This window comes from Podarcis bocagei (assembly GCF_964188305.1).
Source record: "Podarcis bocagei genome assembly, chromosome: 2".
NCBI lineage: Eukaryota > Metazoa > Chordata > Lepidosauria > Squamata > Lacertidae > Podarcis > Podarcis bocagei.
This window is the reverse complement of record NC_138126.1, coordinates 1334761-1352872: the sequence shown is the minus strand read 5'-3', so window position 1 is coordinate 1352872 and position 18112 is coordinate 1334761. Positions and strand designations below refer to the sequence as shown.

Genomic DNA, 18112 nt, shown 5'->3' with positions numbered 1-18112 from the left:
TGACAATCCTAGACAGCATCTTAAAAAGCAGAGACATCACCTTGCCAACAAAGGTCCGTATAGTTAAAGCTCTGGTTTTCCCAGTAGTGATGTATGGAAGTGAGAGCTGGACCATAAAGAGGGCTGATCGCCGAAGAATGGCTGCTTTTGAATTCTGGTGCTGGAGGAGACTCTGGAGAGTCCCATGGACTGCAAGAAGAACAAACCTCTCCATTCCTAAGGAAATCAGCCCTGAGTGCTCACTGGAAGGACAGATCCTGAAGCTGAGGCTCCAAGACTTTGGCCACCTCATGAGAAGAGAAGACTCCCTGGAAAAGACCCTGATGCTGGGAAAGATGGAGGGCGCAAGGAGAAGGGGACGACAGAGAATGAGATGGTTGGACAGTGTTCTTGAAGCTACCAGCATAAGTTTGACCAAACTGCGGGAGGCAGTGGAAGACAGAAGTGCCTGGCGTTCTCTGGTTCAGGGGGTCACGAATAGTCGGACACAACTGAACGACTAAACAGCAACATCCATCCATTGTGGGAAAGAAAAGTAAGAAGATGAAACCAGTGGTGTGTCTACCTGAAGGTAATAAATAATAATAATAATAATAATAATAATAATAATAATAATAATAATAATAATAATAATAATAATAATGTGTAAAGAAGAAACCAATCTTCAAATCAGTTTCATATTCCCTGGCCAGGGATGATGGGAGTCTTATCTGGGGGGACAAACTTTTCCCACTTCCTCCCTCCACCCCCGAGGGTCCCCTTTCCCCAGAGGACCCCTGGTCGGCTCAGCTTCCTGCCAAATCTCTCCCCATCCCAGGAGGGGGGGGGAGGTCTCCATCCCGGCCTCTCTCGCCCCCATTAACCCTTCCATGGACTCCTCAGTCTCTCTCCCCCCGCCAATATATAGATATATTTCGCACCTCTTTTCCCTCCTCCTCTGCAGAGCTGCTCCTCTTCCGGGAATGTGGATCAGGCCCCTCCCCTCCCCCCCTTACCCCTCCAAACCTCCCTGCCTCTGTAGGAAGCGGAGCTCACTGATGGGGGGGGGAATGAGTAGCCCCTCCCTCCCAGGACAGACAAATTCTCCTTCCAAACAAGCTCCATTTTCTCAATTCTTTCCTGAGAGGATCCCCGGAGACAGCAGGGAAAGAGACCTACCCCCACCTCCGAAAAAGTCCTCCAGGGCAGGAAGGTGACACCCCCCTTCATCTCTTTTAATCCCTTGCCGGGAGAGGGGGGGTCCGGTCGGTTTCACACCCATTTCCCGACCGGGGGGGGGGGAGGCAGGGCCGAGGCGTAGGATGTCCCTGTTACAACAGCCCTGCAAAGTAGACCGGAGTTGCTACACACTTTTGGGACTTAGAGAGTAACTTAAAGCTAATGGGACCCCTGACCATTAGGTCCAGTCATGGCCGATTCTGGGGTTGCGGTTCTCATCTCACTTTACTGGCCGAGGGAGCCGGCGTACAGCTTCTGGATCATGTGGCCAGCAGGACTAAGCCGCTTCTGGCGAACCAGAGCAGCGCACGGAAACGCCGTTTACCTTCCCGTTGGAGTGGTACCTATTTATCTACTTGCACTTGGACGTGCTTTCGAACTGCTAGGTTGGCAGGAGCAGGGACCGAGCAAGGGGAGCTCACCCTGTCACGGGGATTCGAACCTTCTGATCAGCAAGCCCTAGGCTCTGTGGTTTAACCCGCAGTGCCACCCGCGTCCCTGGACAGTAGCTTACGGCAACCCTAAAGGGCAGTCCAGTGTCGTCATTACGGGGGCCTCTTTTAAATAGGGGTGGTATTTGAACTTGGGCTTTGCTAATGTTACGGAATTGGCGGGGGGGGGCACTTGTGTGAGAGCAGGTTTCTTTGGCCGTCTCCCCCTTCCTTGCTTGCCCCTTCTGCGTTCCCATGGCATGTACAGTCGAATTCGACTATGGCGTGTGGTACATATCTCCGCCTCCAGACGGATGGAGCCAGGCAGCTTTCTGGGTCATGTGCCCAACTTTTCATGAGCTGATATTAAATCCCAAAAGAACTACAGCTGCTTGTTACAAAGGGTGGGGGCCGATTCGGGTAGGTTAATGATATTAACTCTTTCCATGCTCATTTCTGATGCTCAGAAGCAGGTGCACCCTTTCCTAGACCTTCCTGATGACATTCTCAGTCTGACAAACAGCATTTACACAGAAACACGGATCAAACATGAAAAACCCTTTACATAACTCCCTCTCTAAAATTCAAGGAGACCATCTTATAACATATTCCCGCTATAACACACAAGTTCTAATTAAATCCTAATATTTACTATGCCTAAACATCAAGCACCACAGACCTATAATAATAATAATAATAATAATAATAATAATAATAATAATAATAATAATAATAATAATTTATTTATTTATACCCTGCCCATCTGGCTGAGTTTCCTCAATCACTCCCCAATCGAGTGTTAAAAACAGTAAAGCATGAAATATTAACAACTTCCCTAAACAGGGCTGCCTTCAGATGTCTTTTAAAAGTAAGATAGCTGCTTAATTCCTTGACATCTGATGGGAGGGCGTTCCACAGGGCAATGGTCTGGTCCCCTGTAACCTCACTTCTCGCAGGGAGGGAACCGCCAGAAGGCCCTTGGAGCTGGACCTCAGCGTCCAGGTTGAATGATGGGGATGGAGACGCTCCTTCAGGTATACAGGACTGAGGCCATTTAGGGCTTGAAAGGTCAGCACCAACACTTTGAATTGTGCTCAGAAACGTACTCAAATATTCCTCTGCAGGAAAGGAGGCAAATGGAAGCCTTCCCATTGTCTTTGTGCTTACAAATACTGTCTTAAGGAGGGATGAACAGGGTGGGCCTGTGACCTGGATTCAGGAACTAAAGTATTTGCCATCACAAAAGAATGGTCAGGCTGCCCAGATAATGCAGTTAGTGACCATTAACAGGTATCCTTGAGGACAGGTTTTCTGCTGTAGACCGCCTCCTGTGATGTATTCCTGCTGTAGACAGTCTCCTTCTGTATGATATTTGGGGGGGTGGTCTTGGGTGGGCAATTTCAAAAGACTATATAAGGCCGTGCACACCTCCCTCCTGGTTGTGGTGAGGGGGGGGGGGACACTGTTGCAATAAAGACCAGGCTTACTAGCCGCTTTGCTTCTACATATTCTCTGCTTGGCCTCTGTTATTTTCTCCTACCAATATGGAACCCACTTAAGGACTATATGGGCTCTTGGATACCCCATAAGGGGAAAGGAGCAGGTTTTTTCTTAGAACAAAGGTCGTAAGAATATGTTTGGTTGGCATGCTTATTTATGGCAGGATGAAACTAAAACACACAAGAGCTCTATGAATCAGGTTATTCAGAAAATCCTTTTTACAGTATGGGATAAATATAATAAATTTCTGGAAAGAAAAACACCTCTTTGGCTCCAACCCACAAAAGCAACAGCTTTTTAAAAAAATGCAATACGGAAGAAGCAATGGGCAACTTACAGAGATCTTTTGGACTTTTCGGAAGAAGAAATAAAACTGAATAAACAGGAGGAGGAGGGAGGTGTGGTGGAGGGTTGGTTTCAATACCATCAAATCATCTTGTTTGGACAAGATAAAGGGAGAGGTTTTTGGACTGAAAGTTCACAGTTTGAAAGAGATATTATTGCGAGGAAAGAGAAAGTGTTTCCCAAATTTCAGGTAGAAAATTGTCCAATCTGAAGAAGTGTGCATGCAAACGAAAGCTCATCCCCAGAACAAACTGAGCTGGTCTCTTGGGGACCCAGCCAGGCGCCCCACGACCCCAGGGAGAATGGGGGGCCTCAGCCCCACCCCCAGCCCTGCTTGGGGTCCTCCTTCCCCTTCCCGCCAGGGCAGCTGAGCATCTCTCGGCCCCCCAGGAAAGAGAAAGGGGAGTCTGGCGGTGCTGCTGCTGCTGCCCAGGAGACCTTGCAGGTCTTGGGTCCCCCCTTCCCCCCCCCTGGGTCGGGGCCTGGATCGGGGCCCCTGTCGACGGGCCCCAGGGAGGGCGCTCTCCTTGCGGGGGGGTCTCTTCATCCTCCCCCCTTATCCCCCCCTCTATTCCCCCCCCTTCTCTCCCTCCCCCTTTACCTCTTGGTCCTCCGCCTCCCTGGCTCCGGATTATTCCGCTTTCCTTGTCTGCAATAGAAAGGGCGGGGGGGGGGTTCTCCACTGACGCCCCTCCTCCCCTTTCCTGGAAACTTCCGGCGCATTCAGCAGCGACACTTCCGGTTCCTTTTGGGATGCGCTTGCCCCTAGAGCTACGACCATAGAGCAGCCTCTCCCTGTGTTGGGATGGGAAGAGGAGGGGACGGCGCTGCCTCGGGGGCTCCATGGGGGCCTGGCCCCCCTCCCTCCTCCTCCCCACAGCAGGGGGCGAGATGGCGGCCAGGGGGGGCATCATATCTGGGGGTGACCTGGGTTTGCGGGGAGAGAAGGAGGTGGTTCTCAATCTGCAAACAGGGAGGCTGGGAGGGGAGAGGCTGAGTGAGGAGGAGGGAAGGGCTGCCCCTCCCCCTGTGGGTCAGGAGAGTGGGGGAGGGGCTGAGCCGGGGAAGCCGGGGGGGTCCCTCCCCCCCCCCCGCCCAGGGGGGTCCTCTGTGAAGCCCAGAGATGGACCCAGCCTCGGGGGGGTGGGAAGAGACATGGGGCTGCCCGAGAGAGAAGGGGCGCTTCCTTTCCTCTCCCCCCTCCCTCCCCCCAGGCTCTCCTGCGCCCAGAGACCCCCTTGGCCCGGCTGCCCCCTCGCCAGGCAGGGAGAGGGTGGGGTCCCCTTCCGCCATGAGAGGAGTGCAATGGGGTTGTGAGGGGGGGGGAGAGAGAGACCCCTTTCTGCCCCCCTCCCAAGAGGGTCCCCGTCGTGTCTCTGAGGGGCGAGAGAGGAGGAGCCCCTCCCCCCGCTGCAAGGGGGTTGTGAGGGGGGGGAGAGAGAGAGAGACCCCTTTCTGCCCCCCTCCCAAGAGATCCAGATCCTTCTATATACTGAGAAGGTGGTCTGAACAAAGACATTGGATTCTTATCTCACTATACATGACTAAACCATTTCTCACCTTCTCGCCCCTTGCCTTTTCCTGCAAGACCTATTGCAGTCGTTAAGAGTCGTCAACAGGCTCATCTCAACTATCTGCCAATCTCCCATTCCCACCACCCTTCTGAGTAATACCCCTCCCCACCTTCTCACTATATAGAAGGATCTGGCAACTTCTGTTTCAGTGTATCTGAAGAAGTGTGCATGCACACGAAAGCTCATACCAAGAACTAACTTAGTTGGTCTTTAAGGTGCTACTGGAAAGAATATTTTTTATGGCAGACCAACACGGCTACCTACCTGTGACTGTCTTTCTTCGTTTCCATTTATTCTTTTGCGTGGGGACTGGCCAGATTGAAAACCCCCCACCTCATTCAAAAGAAAGACTAGCAAAAGATTTCAAAGGTGGAATTTCCAAAAGATGGCACTCCCCCTTCCCTCATTTACTAGGGAGACTTCTCATCTTGTGGTTTGGTCATTTCAAATCCAGTTTTTCTCTCTTTTAATACTGTTGTTGGTTTCCTTGTTTAAATTATTCTGTTCACGACTGATATTTCACATAGCATTTGTGAATGCAAAGCAATTGTGGCTCTTATGGTCCCTGCAGGGTATTAAGTGTTGTTCTAACCTCCCTATTGCAGGTGGAAAGAGGAATGTGGGGCTTGCTTATAATATCTTAGGGTGGCAGGATTAAGATTTGGGACTGGGACTTTCAGATTCAGAGCCCCTCTTCGCATGAGATTTCTTCCAACTATTGGAGGAAAGTATGTCTGAGGTTTATGACAGAAATATAATTATTACGGGTGAATGTAATGGAGTAGTATCACTGGACTATGACAGAAAACTAAGGGAAAGTATCTCAAAAGAAGGCAAAATACCAAATACTTTTTTGATATGGTTACAACAATGGATCTACTAGATCAGGGGTCAGCAGACTTTTTCAGCAGGGGGCCGGTCCACTGTCCCTCAGACCTTGTTGGGAGCCGGACTATATTTTGGGGGGAAATGAGCGATTTTGGCCTGCCTGCAAAGAGGCCTGAAGATGTTTGGCTTTACCTGTCCCAGTTGTCGTCCCAATAGCCCAGTTGGGATTCTCCACCCAGGTGCCAGGGCAGGGCAGGAGGCTGTGTTGGCCGGAGAAAACAGAAGCAGCATCCCTGGCGGAGCTTTCCAACTTTGCTGGAGTCTAGCCCTGCGGATGCTGGGAATCTAGCCCTGTGATCCAGACATGCCCATGTCAATCACACCTTCTTTCAACATCCATCTAACACAAGGAAAAGAAAATATCCCCCCATCATCACGGAGGTCCACTTGCGAGGGTCTTCTAGCAGTTCCCACACATTTACAGGGTACCAGGCAGAGGGCCTTCTCGGTAGTGGCACCCTCTCTGTGGAACCCCCCCCCCCCAATATCAGATGTCAAAGAGAGAAAGAATTCCATACCTTTTGGAAGAAGAAGAAGAAGAAGAGTTTGGATTTGATATCCCACTTTATCACTCCCCTTCAGGAGTCTCAAAGCGGCTCACATTCTCCTTTCCCTTCCTCCCCCACAACAAACACTCTGTGAGGTGAGTGGGGCTGAGAGACTTCACAGAAGTGTGACTGGCCCAAGGTCACCCAGCAGCTGCATGTGGAGGAGCGGAGACGCGAACCCGGTTTCCCAGATTACGTGACTACTGCTCTTAACCACTACACCACACTGGCTCTGAAGACCTCTGAAGGCACCCCTGTTCAGGAGCAGGGCGGAGATCTCTCAGAAGTGGAGGCTTTGCGCTGAGAGATCTGCTGAGGAGCGGCTGGCTGCCTTCAGGTGGTGCAGAGGCTCTCAGATGCAGCCTCCGGGCTGCCTCCACCTGCCCAACCCCAGCAACTATTCAGCCTGGCCGCCTTCACGGGGTTGCAGGGGCTCTGAGGCGGAGGGGCGGCTCCTTTCAAATTCTCCCTTGAGGGGAGTGCAGCCTCAAACCCCTCAACGGAAAGGGTGACGGAGCCTGTCCCTCCCCAGCTCAGCAGCCCCAATCCAGCTCCTCTTCCCGTGCAAGCAGCAACGCTGCCTAGCGGAGCAGCCCCATCCCATTCCTACTTGCCGCCCGGCCCGCCTTCCCTCACAAGGAAAACAGAAGTATGGCACTCAAAACGGAAGTTATACTCAGAACAGAGCATGTTCGGCTTCCGAAAAAAGTTCCAAAACTGGAACACTCGTTTCTGGGTTTGAAGAGTTCAGGTTGCAAGCAGTTTGAGAACTAAGCTGTTTGAAAACTGAGGTACCACTGTATTTATTTCCCCCAATTACAACTGTATTTATCCCCTCCCCCCGGTGGTGATTTTCTTGAGTCAAAATGAGAGTACTGTAGGGATCAGATGGGATTACCATGAGGAATTATAAAATATACATCAAGCCATTGTGTCCACCATGAAGACATTGTGTTGACTGGGTTTGATATATTGACGATAATTTCTGATTAAATCCCATAAGATTCTACATTTGTGTCCTTTTCATGCCCTTTTCCCTGTTGCCCATTTCTCCTGTCACGTACACAGCCCAGTTGCTTCTTGCTTCGCCAGGCAGGCATCCTGGGCCATAGAGATAGTGGGCAAGTTTCTTTGAAGTAGGTTTCTATATGGTAATCTTAGGATCTTAATCTTAGGGCCAGGAAACAGATCTCACATGAAGGTGATATTGATCCGCTGTCCTCCTGGCCATCCTCCTTATCATGTGTATTGCTTGTTTATGACCTCCGGGGTTGCTAAATACTCTTCTTTGTCTACCCCAGAAATATTTGTGCTTAATTAGTTTTAGTAGTTTAACTTTCCCCCCACGTGGGTTTGTTGAAATGCTCAGATGAAATCTGATTAGTTCTTACGAACACTCTGTAAAAAGTTCTTTTGTGAATAAAACGGCCTGGGCCGGGGGCTGTGGGAATCGGACAAGCGCAGAGAGACGATTATACGCACCCTTCCCAGAGTCTTGCTGGTTCAAGCCTCTGTGTGTATTCTTATTAATCAGAGTTCCATCCTTCCTTTACTTTGCGAACGGAACAAGTACCCCCTAAGCATTTTTTTTTAAGGAAAAAAAGCACTGAGTTATACCATAATATTACAGATCAATGGAAAGACAATTTAATGAAGAATGTAAGGAAATAACTTTTATGAAGGATTATTTATTACAACAGTAGTCATAAAGAAGAAATGTGAAACAAACAGAAAAAAATTAAATATACAGGTAGAATTGCCACGTTATAGTAATAATAATAATTTCTTATTTATATCCCGCCCATCTGGCTGGGCCACTCTGGGCGGCTTCCAACAAAGTATTAAATTACAATAATGCATCAAACAATAAAAGCTTCCCTAAACAGGGCTGCCTTGAGATGTCTTCTAAAAGTCTGGTGGTAGTTGTTCTCTTTGACATCTGGTGGGAGGGCGTTCCACAGGGCAGGTGCCACCACCAAGAAGGCCCTCTGCCTGTTTCCCTGTAACTTGGCTTCTCGCAGGGAGACAACCGCCAGAAGGCCCTCGGCACTGGACCTCAGCGTCCGGGCAGAATGATGGGGGTGGAGACGCTCCTTCAGGTATACTAGACCGAGGCCGTTTAGGGCTTTAAAGGTCAGCACCAACGCTTTGAATTGTGCTCGGAAACGTACTGGGAGCCGACATAGGCCTTTCTAGACCGGTGTTCTAGACCTTTTAGCACCACAGTAATCCAAGTTTATGCACCAACTACTGGTGCTGAAGAAACTGAAATTGACCAATTCTATGAAGACTTACAAGACCTTATAGAAGTGACACCAAAGAAGGATGTTCTTCTCATTATAGGGGATTGGAATGTTAAAGTAGGGAATCAAGAGATAAAAGGAACAACTGGCAAGTTTGGCCTTGGAGATCAAAACGAAGCAGGGCAAAGGCTAATAGAGTTCTGTCAAGAGAACAAGCTGGTCATCACAAACACGCTTTTCCAACAACACAAGAGACGACTCTACACATGGACATCCCCAGATGGGCAACATCAAAATCAGATTGATTATATTCTCTGCAGCCAAAGATGGAGAAGCTCTATACAGTCAGCAAAAACAAGACCTGGAGCTGACTGCGGCTCAGATCATCAGCTTCTTATAGCAAAATTCAAGCTTAAACTGAAGAAAGTAGGAAAAACCACTGGACAGGTAAGATACAATCTAAACCAAATCCCTTATGAATACACAGTGGAAGTGAGGAACAGGTTTAAGGATTTAGATTTGCTGAACAGAGTGCCTGAAGAACTATGGGTGGAGGCTCATAACATTGTACAGGAGGCAGCAACTAAAACCATCCCAATGAAAAGGAAATGCAAGAAAGCAAAGTGGCTGTCCAACGAGGCCTTACAAATAGCGGGGGAGAGAAGGCAAGCAAAATGCGAGGGAGATAGTGAAAGATATAGGAAATTGAATGCAGATTTCCAAAGAATAGCAAGGAGAGACAAGGCGGCCTTCTTAAAAGAGCAATACAAAGAAATAGACTCCCATCTCTTGCGGGGGTGCAATTAGTGCCAGCACCGTCCGTTAAGAGTTTGGGTGTAATCTTCGATACCTCCCTTTCTATGGAGGCGCAGATTACAGCTATAACAAAGGCGGCATTTTTTCATCTCCGCCAAGCTAAGCAGTTGGCCCCTTATCTCTCTCATCCTGACCTAGCCACTGTGATCCATGCGACAGTCACCTCCAGACTGGATTATTGTAACTCGCTCTACGTGGGGCTGCCCTTGAGACTGACCCAGAAACTCCAGCGGGTGCAGAATGCCGCGGCGAGACTCCTTATGGGGTCTTCGCTGCGAGAGCACATTCATCCGGTACTATACCAGCTGCACTGGCTCCCGGTGGAGTACAGGATCAGGTTTAAGGTGCTGGTTTTAACCTTTAAAGCCCTATACGGCCTAGGACCCTCATACCTACGGGACCGCCTCTCCTGGTATGCCCCACAGAGAAACCTACGGTCTGCAAATAATAACATCCTCAAGGTCCTAGGCCTCAGAGAGGTTAGGCTGGCCTCAACTAGAGCCAGGGCCTTCTCGGCTGCGGCTCCAAACTGGTGGAATGCTCTGTCACAAGAGACTAGGGCCCTGCGGGACCTGACATCTTTCCGCAAGACAGAGTTGTTCCGCCAGGCCTTTGGTCAGGGCGCAGCCTGACTCGCTCCTCTGGCAACCTGCACAGAATTTTGCTTAATTGGTTGCCATCAATTTGATTTAATTAATTTTTATAATGAAATATTTTTAGATTGTGTGATTTGACTGATTATTTGATTGTTGTTAGCCGCCCTGAACCCGGCTTCGGCTGGGGAGGGCGGGATATAAATAAAATTTATTATTATTATTATTATTAAAACAACAGAATGGGAAGAACCAGAGATCTGTTCAAGAAAATCGGAAATATGAAAGGAACATTTTGTACAAAGATTACCATAATAAAGGACAAAAGTGGTAAAGACCTAACTGAAGCAGAAGACATCAAGAAGAGGGGGCAAGAATACACAGAGGAATTATACCAGAAAGATATGGATGTCTCGTACACCCCAGGTAGTGTGGTTGCTGACCTTGAGCCAGACATCCTGGAGAGTGAAGTCAAATGGGCCTTAGAAAGCACTGCTAATAACAAGGCCAGTGGAAGTGATGGTATTCCAGCTGAACTGTTTAAAATTTTAAAAGATGATGCTGTTAAGGTGCTACACTCAATATGCCAGCAAGTTTGGAAAACTCAGCAGTGGCCAGAGGATTGGAGAAGATCAGTCTACATCCCAATCCCAAAGAAAGGCAGTGCCAAAGAATGCTCCAACTACCGCACAATTGCACTCATTTCACATGCTAGCAAGGTTATGCTTAAAATTCTACAAGGAAGGCTCAAGCAGTATGTGGACCGAGAACTCCCAGAAGTGCAAGCTGGATTTAGAAGAGGCAGAGGAACCAGAGACCAAATTGCAAACATGCGCTGGATTATGGAGAAAGCTAGAGAGTTCCAGAAAGACATCTACTTCTGCTTCATTGACTATGCAAAAGCCTTTGACTGTGTCGACCACAGCAAACTATGGCAAGTTCTTAAAGAAATGGGAGTGCCTGATCACCTCATCTGTCTCCTGAGAAATCTCTACGTGGGACAAGAAGCTACAGTTAGAACTGGATATGGAACAACTGATTGGTTCAAAATTGGGAAAGGAGTACGGCAAGGCTGTATATTGTCTCCCTGCTTATTTAACTTATATGCAGAATTCATCATGCGAAAGGCTGGGCGGGATGAATCCCAAGCCGGAATTAAGATTGCCGGAAGAAATATCAATAACCTCAGATATGCAGATGACACAACCTTGATGGCAGAAAGTGAAGAGGAATTAAAGAACCTTTTATTGAGGGTGAAAGAGGAGAGCACAAAAAATGGTCTGAAGCTCAGCATCAAAAAAATGAAGATCATGGCCACTGGGCCCATCACCTCCTCGGAAACAGAAGGGGAAGAAATGGAGGCAGTGAGAGATTTGACTTTCTTGGGCTCCATGATCACTGCAGATGGTGACAGCAGTCACGAAATTAAAAGACGCCTGCTCCTTGGGAGAAAAGCAATGACAAACCTAGACAACATCTTAAAAAGCAGAGACATCACCTTGCCAACAAAGGTCCGTATAGTAAAAGCCATGGTTTTCCCAGTAGTGATGTATGGAAGTGAGAGCTGGACCATCAAGAAGGCTGATCGCTGAAGAATTGATGCTTTTGAATTCTGGTGCTGGAGGAGACTCTTGAGAGTCCCATGGACTGCAAGAAGATCAAACCTCTCCATTCTGAAGGAAATCAGCCCTGAGTGCTCACTGGAAGGACAGATCCTGAAGCTGAGGCTCCAATACTTTGGCCACCTCATGAGAAGAGAATACTCCCTGGAAAAGCCCCTGATGTTGGGAAAGATTGAGGGCACAAGGAGAAGGGGACACAGAGAATGAGATGGTTGGATGGTGTTCTTGAAGCTACCAGCATGAGTTTGATCAAACTGCGGGAGGCAGTGGAGGACAGAAGTGCCTGGCGTGCTCTGGTCCATGGGGTCACGAAAAATCAGACACGACTAAAGGACTAAACAACAACAGACCAGTGTTCTGTGGTCTCAGCGGCTCCTCCCAGTCACCAGTCCAGCTGCCGCATTCTGCATTAGTTGTAGTTTCCGGGTCACCTTCAAAGGTAGCCCCACACAGAGTGCATTGCAGTAGTTGGAACTTTGTGATGAAAAAGTGGGTTTTGTGTTGCAGTTTGGGTACTCGGTCTGGAAAAGGTTCGCCATCACTGCCCTCGGATCATGTCCAGTTGCAAAGGTGGAGGGAGGCTTTCCACCCTCAGGCCCAGAGGTGGCTCCTGCCTTGGGGCAGCTGTAGATTTGGAGGAAGCTGACCCTTAGCACTCTGGGTTGGGGACCTGCCTGAACCTCATTTCCCATTATACTCATCCTTACAGTTTCATTTTGGGGATAGCATTCTACACACACTTGTGTCACCATGGTTCCCGCCCCCCAGCACATTGCTTTGAGATGCTCTGGTACGGCCCCTTCTTCCCTGTGCCCCCTTCCCTCCTCATGCAAGACCACCAGTCTCAGCTCCACTTTGAGAAACTCTCCATTCCCAGATACAAACATTTCCAACTCCCTCCACCAAACACCAACACCAGCTCACTCCCAGTCCACCCTCATTCAGCAGCAGCACTACAGATTCGCATTAAATATTAGATTAGGCTTACTATTGTGAAATGTTACCTTCATTACTTTAAATAAATGTCTAGACCACGTTACAAACAACAGAAGCTAACATATGCTGCATGGAATTAAGACTGATTTCCTGTTATTGATGTGAAAGAAAGTGTCGACTCGGAGAGAAAAAGGTTCTACTCTAAAAAGCGTTGCATAATAAGCAAAGCAGGATCCACACTCCTTCTAGTTAAACCCTTTCTCTTCTTTAATTGATGGCCTGTAGGTGTTTCCACTCTTACAGCTCTTACCCCTGGGAGTCTTTTGATGGTTTGTAAGACTTCCGCTACAACTGAACCTCTGTCCACTTCCCTAGGACTTATATGGTTTCTCCCCTGTATGAGTTTGTTGATGTTTTGTAAGAACTCCACTTGCACTGAAGCTCTTTCCACACTCCATACATTTAAATGGTTTCTCCCCTGTGTGAGTCCGTTGATGAATTCTAAGGCTTCCACTGGTAGTGAAGCTCTTTCCACACTCCATGCATTCAAATGGTTTCTCCCCAGTGTGACTCCGTTGATGAATTCTAAGGTCTCCACTCTGACTGAAGCTCTTTCCACACTCCATACATTTAAAAGGTTTCTCCCCCGTGTGACTCCGTTGATGAATTCTAAGGTCTCCACTCTGACTGAAGCTCTTTCCACACTCCATGCAATTAAATGGTTTCTCCCCTGTGTGAGTCCGTTGATGAATTCTAAGGTTTCCACTCCCACTGAAGCTCTTTCCACACTCCATACATTTAAAAGGTTTCTCCCCCGTGTGACTCCGTTGATGAATTCTAAGGTCTCCACTCTGACTGAAGCTCTTTCCACACTCCATGCAATTAAATGGTTTCTCCCCTGTGTGAGTCCGTTGATGATTTCTAAGGTTTCCACTCCCACTGAAGCTCTTTCCACACTCCATACATTTAAAAGGTTTCTCCCCAGTGTGAGTCCGTAGATGAATTCTAAGGCTTCTGCTAGTAGTGAAGCTCTTTCCACACTCCATGCATTCAAATGGTTTCTCCCCAGTGTGACTACGTTGATGAATTCTAAGGTGTCCACTCCTACTGAAGCTCTTTCCACACTCTATACATTTAAAAGCTTTTTCCCCAGTGTGACTCCGTTGATGAATTCTAAGGTTTCCACTCCCACTGAAGCTCTTTCCACACTCCATACATTTAAAAGGTTTCTCCCCCGTGTGACTCCGTTGATGAATTCTAAGGTCTCCACTCTGACTGAAGCTCTTTCCACACTCCATGCAATTAAATGGTTTCTCCCCTGTGTGAGTCCGTTGATGAATTCTAAGGTTTCCACTAGTAGTGAAGCTCTTTCCACACTCCATGCATTTAAATGATTTCTCCCCTGTGTGACTCTGTTGATGAATTCTAAGGTCTCCACTCTGAATGAAGCTCTTTCCACACTCCATGCATTTAAATGGTTTCTCCCCTGTGTGAGTCCGTTGATGAATTCTAAGGTCTCCACTCTGACTGAAGCTCTTTCCACACTCCATGCAATTAAATGGTTTCTCCCCTGTGTGAGTCCGTTGATGAATTCTAAGGTTTCCACTCTGACTGAAGCTCTTTCCACACTCCATACATTTAAAAGGTTTCTCCCCAGTGTGAGTCCGTAGATGAATTCTAAGGCTTCTGCTAGTAGTGAAGCTCTTTCCACACTCCATGCATTCAAATGGTTTCTCCCCAGTGTGACTCCGTTGATGAATATTAAGGTGTCCACTCCCACTGAAGCTCTTTCCACACTCCATACATTTAAAAGGTTTCTCCCCAGTGTGAGTCCGTAGATGAATTCTAAGGCTTCTGCTAGTAGTGAAGCTCTTTCCACACTCCATGCAATTAGATGGTTTCTCTCCTGTGTGAGTCCGTTGATGAATTCTAAGGTGTCCACTCTTAGTGAAGCTCTTTCCACACTCCATGCATTTAAATGGTTTCTCCCCTGAGTGAGACCACTGATGTTTTCTAAGGTTTCTATTGTCAGTGAAGCTCCTTCCACACTCCATACTTTCAAATTGTTTATGTTCTCTCTTTTCACACTCCATGTATTTAAATGGTTTCTTTGTTATTCCCATTGGACATGGCCCTCCAGAATTTTGACTGCCTTCTCCATTGTCTTCTTTCGATGTGGTGGGGAGAAAATCCTATTTGTTTTCTAGGAAGAGAACAAAGTACTATTACAGTTAGCACCTGCTCTTATTTTAACGTCTTGTACAATCTCTCCTGTCCTCCATATGTTCCAAATTTTTAGGAAAGGCAAATGAAATAATTTTAAATAATGGTAACGCATCACCAGCCTTTTATAACTCTTAATTATTGTTAATGAAGCAGCATTATCTTAGAATACGGTTGAACTGTGGACTTTACGTTTTATAAAAAGTGGTTTCTCACAGGAACGGGAGCTGCTCTATGTTCCATGAACCTGGCCAAAATTCATCAGGGTCCAAAGTTCATCATGAAGTTCTTCATCCTCTGCACTATAATCCTCCACCCCTTGGGCCACATTTTGTCCCCTTCGACCTCTAGATGTTTATTAATCACCTGCACAGTCCCTTTGGCCTCAGGAGGTCCATACTGACCATTTCTGGAGACCCATATATAAGTCTAGTGACAAGGCTTGGTGCTTGTGGTTGGTTGAAGGAGTGCTCAGTTGGAGAATGTTCTTGGGGTTGGACCTCTATCTCTCAGCCTTGCATTATGGAATGGAGAGAGCTGGAGATGCAGAAGAAAAGCAGCTGGAGCCTCTCTCACTGTTCTTCCTCCTTTGCCCTGGGTGGCCAAGGGCTTCTGGATATTCTAGCTCTGTTCCAACTGGGAATTATTTATTAAAATGTTATACCTCTCTTCATATGAAGATCACAACATAAAAATATGTGTGACACTGAAATAGTATTAAAGGTGAATAACACTGATTGTTGGAAAGAAAAGAAAGAAGATGAAACCCGTGGTGTGTCCTCCTGAATGTAATATAATAATAATAGTAATAATAGTAATAATAATAATAATAAAGTGTAAAGAAGAAACCAATCTTCAAATCAGTTTCATATTCCCTGGCTGTATTTCTTAGCCATGATTGTGACTCAGAATCTTAGCCACACTTTTTTCTAGAATATCAACTGTATCTCTTTGTAATAGGAGCCAGACATCCCTGGGATTTCATCCAGACATTCCATTAGTGTGGGCAGCAGCAGCGGAGGAAGGAAGGAAGGAAGCAATTTGGGGAAAACGATTTCCTTCAGAAGGTCTTCCCCAGCGGCCAGCAGGGTTGATAAACTGCTCAGTGGGGACACCTTGGATTTATAGTGTTAGGGTCTGGATACCAATCACAATCCCTCAGAAATGTCTCAAGAACCCTTAAGATCCAGTTCCACCAACTCCCAAGTAACACTGAGCCCTAGAGGAACCTTCTATGCTGAGAGGAGGCCTCTCTGGCCCTCCAGATGTGGTTGGACTCAAAGTACCACCTGCCCAAGTAGGGATGGCCCATGGCCAGGGAGGATGGGAGTCTTATCTGGGGGAACAAACTTTCCCCTTCTTCCCCCTCCTCTGAAAATGCGGAATGGGGGAGGTGGGGCACATTGACGCAAGGGGGACATTGACACCCCAACAATATTTCAATATCGAGAAATGATATTCGTGTCGCGACATCACCCAAATGTGCCTATACATGTGTGAGTAGAACAGTTGCGACTGCGCTGGCCGCCAGTTAGCCAGCCAACAACAGCCCTGCAAAATAGACCAGAGTTGCTACGCGCTTTTGGGACTTGGAAGAGTAACTTACGGCAACCGTAAAGGGCAGTCCAGTGTCATCATTATGGGGGCCTCTTTTAAATAGGGGCTGGTGTTTGAACTTGGGCTTTGCTAATGTTACGGAATTGGCAGGGGGGGCACTTGTGTGAGAGCAGGTTTCTTTGGCCGTCTCCCCCTTCCTTGCTTGCCCCTTCTGCGTTCCCATGGCAAGTCCAGCCGAATTCGACAATGGCGTGTGCTGCATATCTCTGCCTTCAGACGGAGTGAGCCAGGCAGCTTTCTGGGTCATGTGCCCAACTTTTCATGAGCCGATATTAAATCTCAAAAGACCTACAGCTGCTTGTTACAGAGGGTGGGGGCAGATTCCGGTAGGTTAATGATATTAACTCTTTCCATGCTCATTTCTGATGCTCAGAAGCAGGTGACCCTTTCCTAGACCTTCCTAATGACATTCTCAGTCTGACACACAGTATTTACACAGAAACACGGATCAAACACAAAAAACCCTTCACATAACTCCCATTCTAAAATACACTGAGACTATTTTATAACATATCCCCGCTATAACACACAAGTTCTAATTAAGTCCTAATATTTACTATACCTAAACATTGAGCACCACAGACTAATAATAATAATAATAATAATAATAATAATAATAATAATAATAATAATAAAATTTATTATTTTTACCCTGCCCAGCTGGCTGAGTTTCCCCAACCACTCTGGGCGGCTCCCAATCGAGTGTTAAAAACAGTAAAGCATGAAATATTAAAAACTCCCTAAACAGGGCTGCCTTCAGATGTCTTTTAAAAATAAGATAGCTGCTTAATTTCTTGACATCTGATGGGAGGGCATTCCACAGGGCAAGCGCCACTACTCAGAAGGCCCTCTGTCTGGTTCCCTGTAACCTCACTTCTTGCAATGAGGGAACCGCCGGAAGGCCCTCAGCGCTGGACCTCAGTGTCCAGGCAGAACAATGGGGGTGGAGACGCTCCTTCAGGTATACAGGACTGAGGCCATTTAGGGCTTGAAAGGTCAGCACCAACACTTTGAATTGTGCCCGGAAACGTACTCAAATATTCCTCTGCAGTAAAGGAGGCAAATGGAAGCCTTCCCATTTTCTTTGTGCTTACAAATACTGTCTTAAGGAGGGATGAACAGGGTGGGCCTGTGGCCTGGATTCAGGAACTAAAGTATTTGCCATCACAAAAGAATGGCCAGGCTGCCCAGATAATGCAGTTAGTGACCATTAACAGGTATCCTTGGGGACAGGTTTTCTGCTGTAGACCGCCTCCTGTGATGTATTCCTGCTGTAGACAGTCTCCTTCTGTATATTGGGGGGGGGGTGGTCTTGGGTGGGCAATTTCAAAAGACTATTTAAGGCCTTGCACACCTCCCTCCTGGTTGTGGTGAGGGGGGGGACACTGTTGCAATAAAGATCAGGCTTACTAGCCGCTTTGCTTCTCCATATTCTCTGCTTGGCCTCTGTTATTTTCTCCTACCAATATGGAACCCACTTAAGGACTATATGGGCTCTTGAATACCCCATAAGGGGAAAGCAGGTTTTTTCTTACAACAAAGGTCGTAAGAAAATATT

At 47.4% G+C, this 18112-nt stretch overlaps 3 protein-coding genes across 3 annotated transcripts in view; 1 reads left to right on the top strand and 2 right to left on the bottom strand.

Moving 5' to 3' along the window:
- The window catches only part of LOC308580638 (uncharacterized protein), a 327057-nt gene extending 322239 nt beyond the window's left edge, over positions 1–4818 (bottom strand). Inside the window, exon 1 of the mRNA XM_081182588.1 lies at positions 4096–4818. Within this exon, the coding sequence (XP_081038714.1) occupies positions 4096–4408 (313 nt within the window). The 5' untranslated portion in view covers positions 4409–4818. The remainder of the gene's footprint in view (positions 1–4095) is intronic.
- The window catches only part of LOC308580709 (uncharacterized protein), a 263178-nt gene that overhangs the window by 132252 nt on the left and 112814 nt on the right, over positions 1–18112 (bottom strand). The gene's annotated exons all lie outside the window — the stretch shown is intronic.
- LOC308581176 (uncharacterized protein) overlaps positions 1–18112 on the top strand; it is a 270653-nt gene that overhangs the window by 183255 nt on the left and 69286 nt on the right. The gene's annotated exons all lie outside the window — the stretch shown is intronic.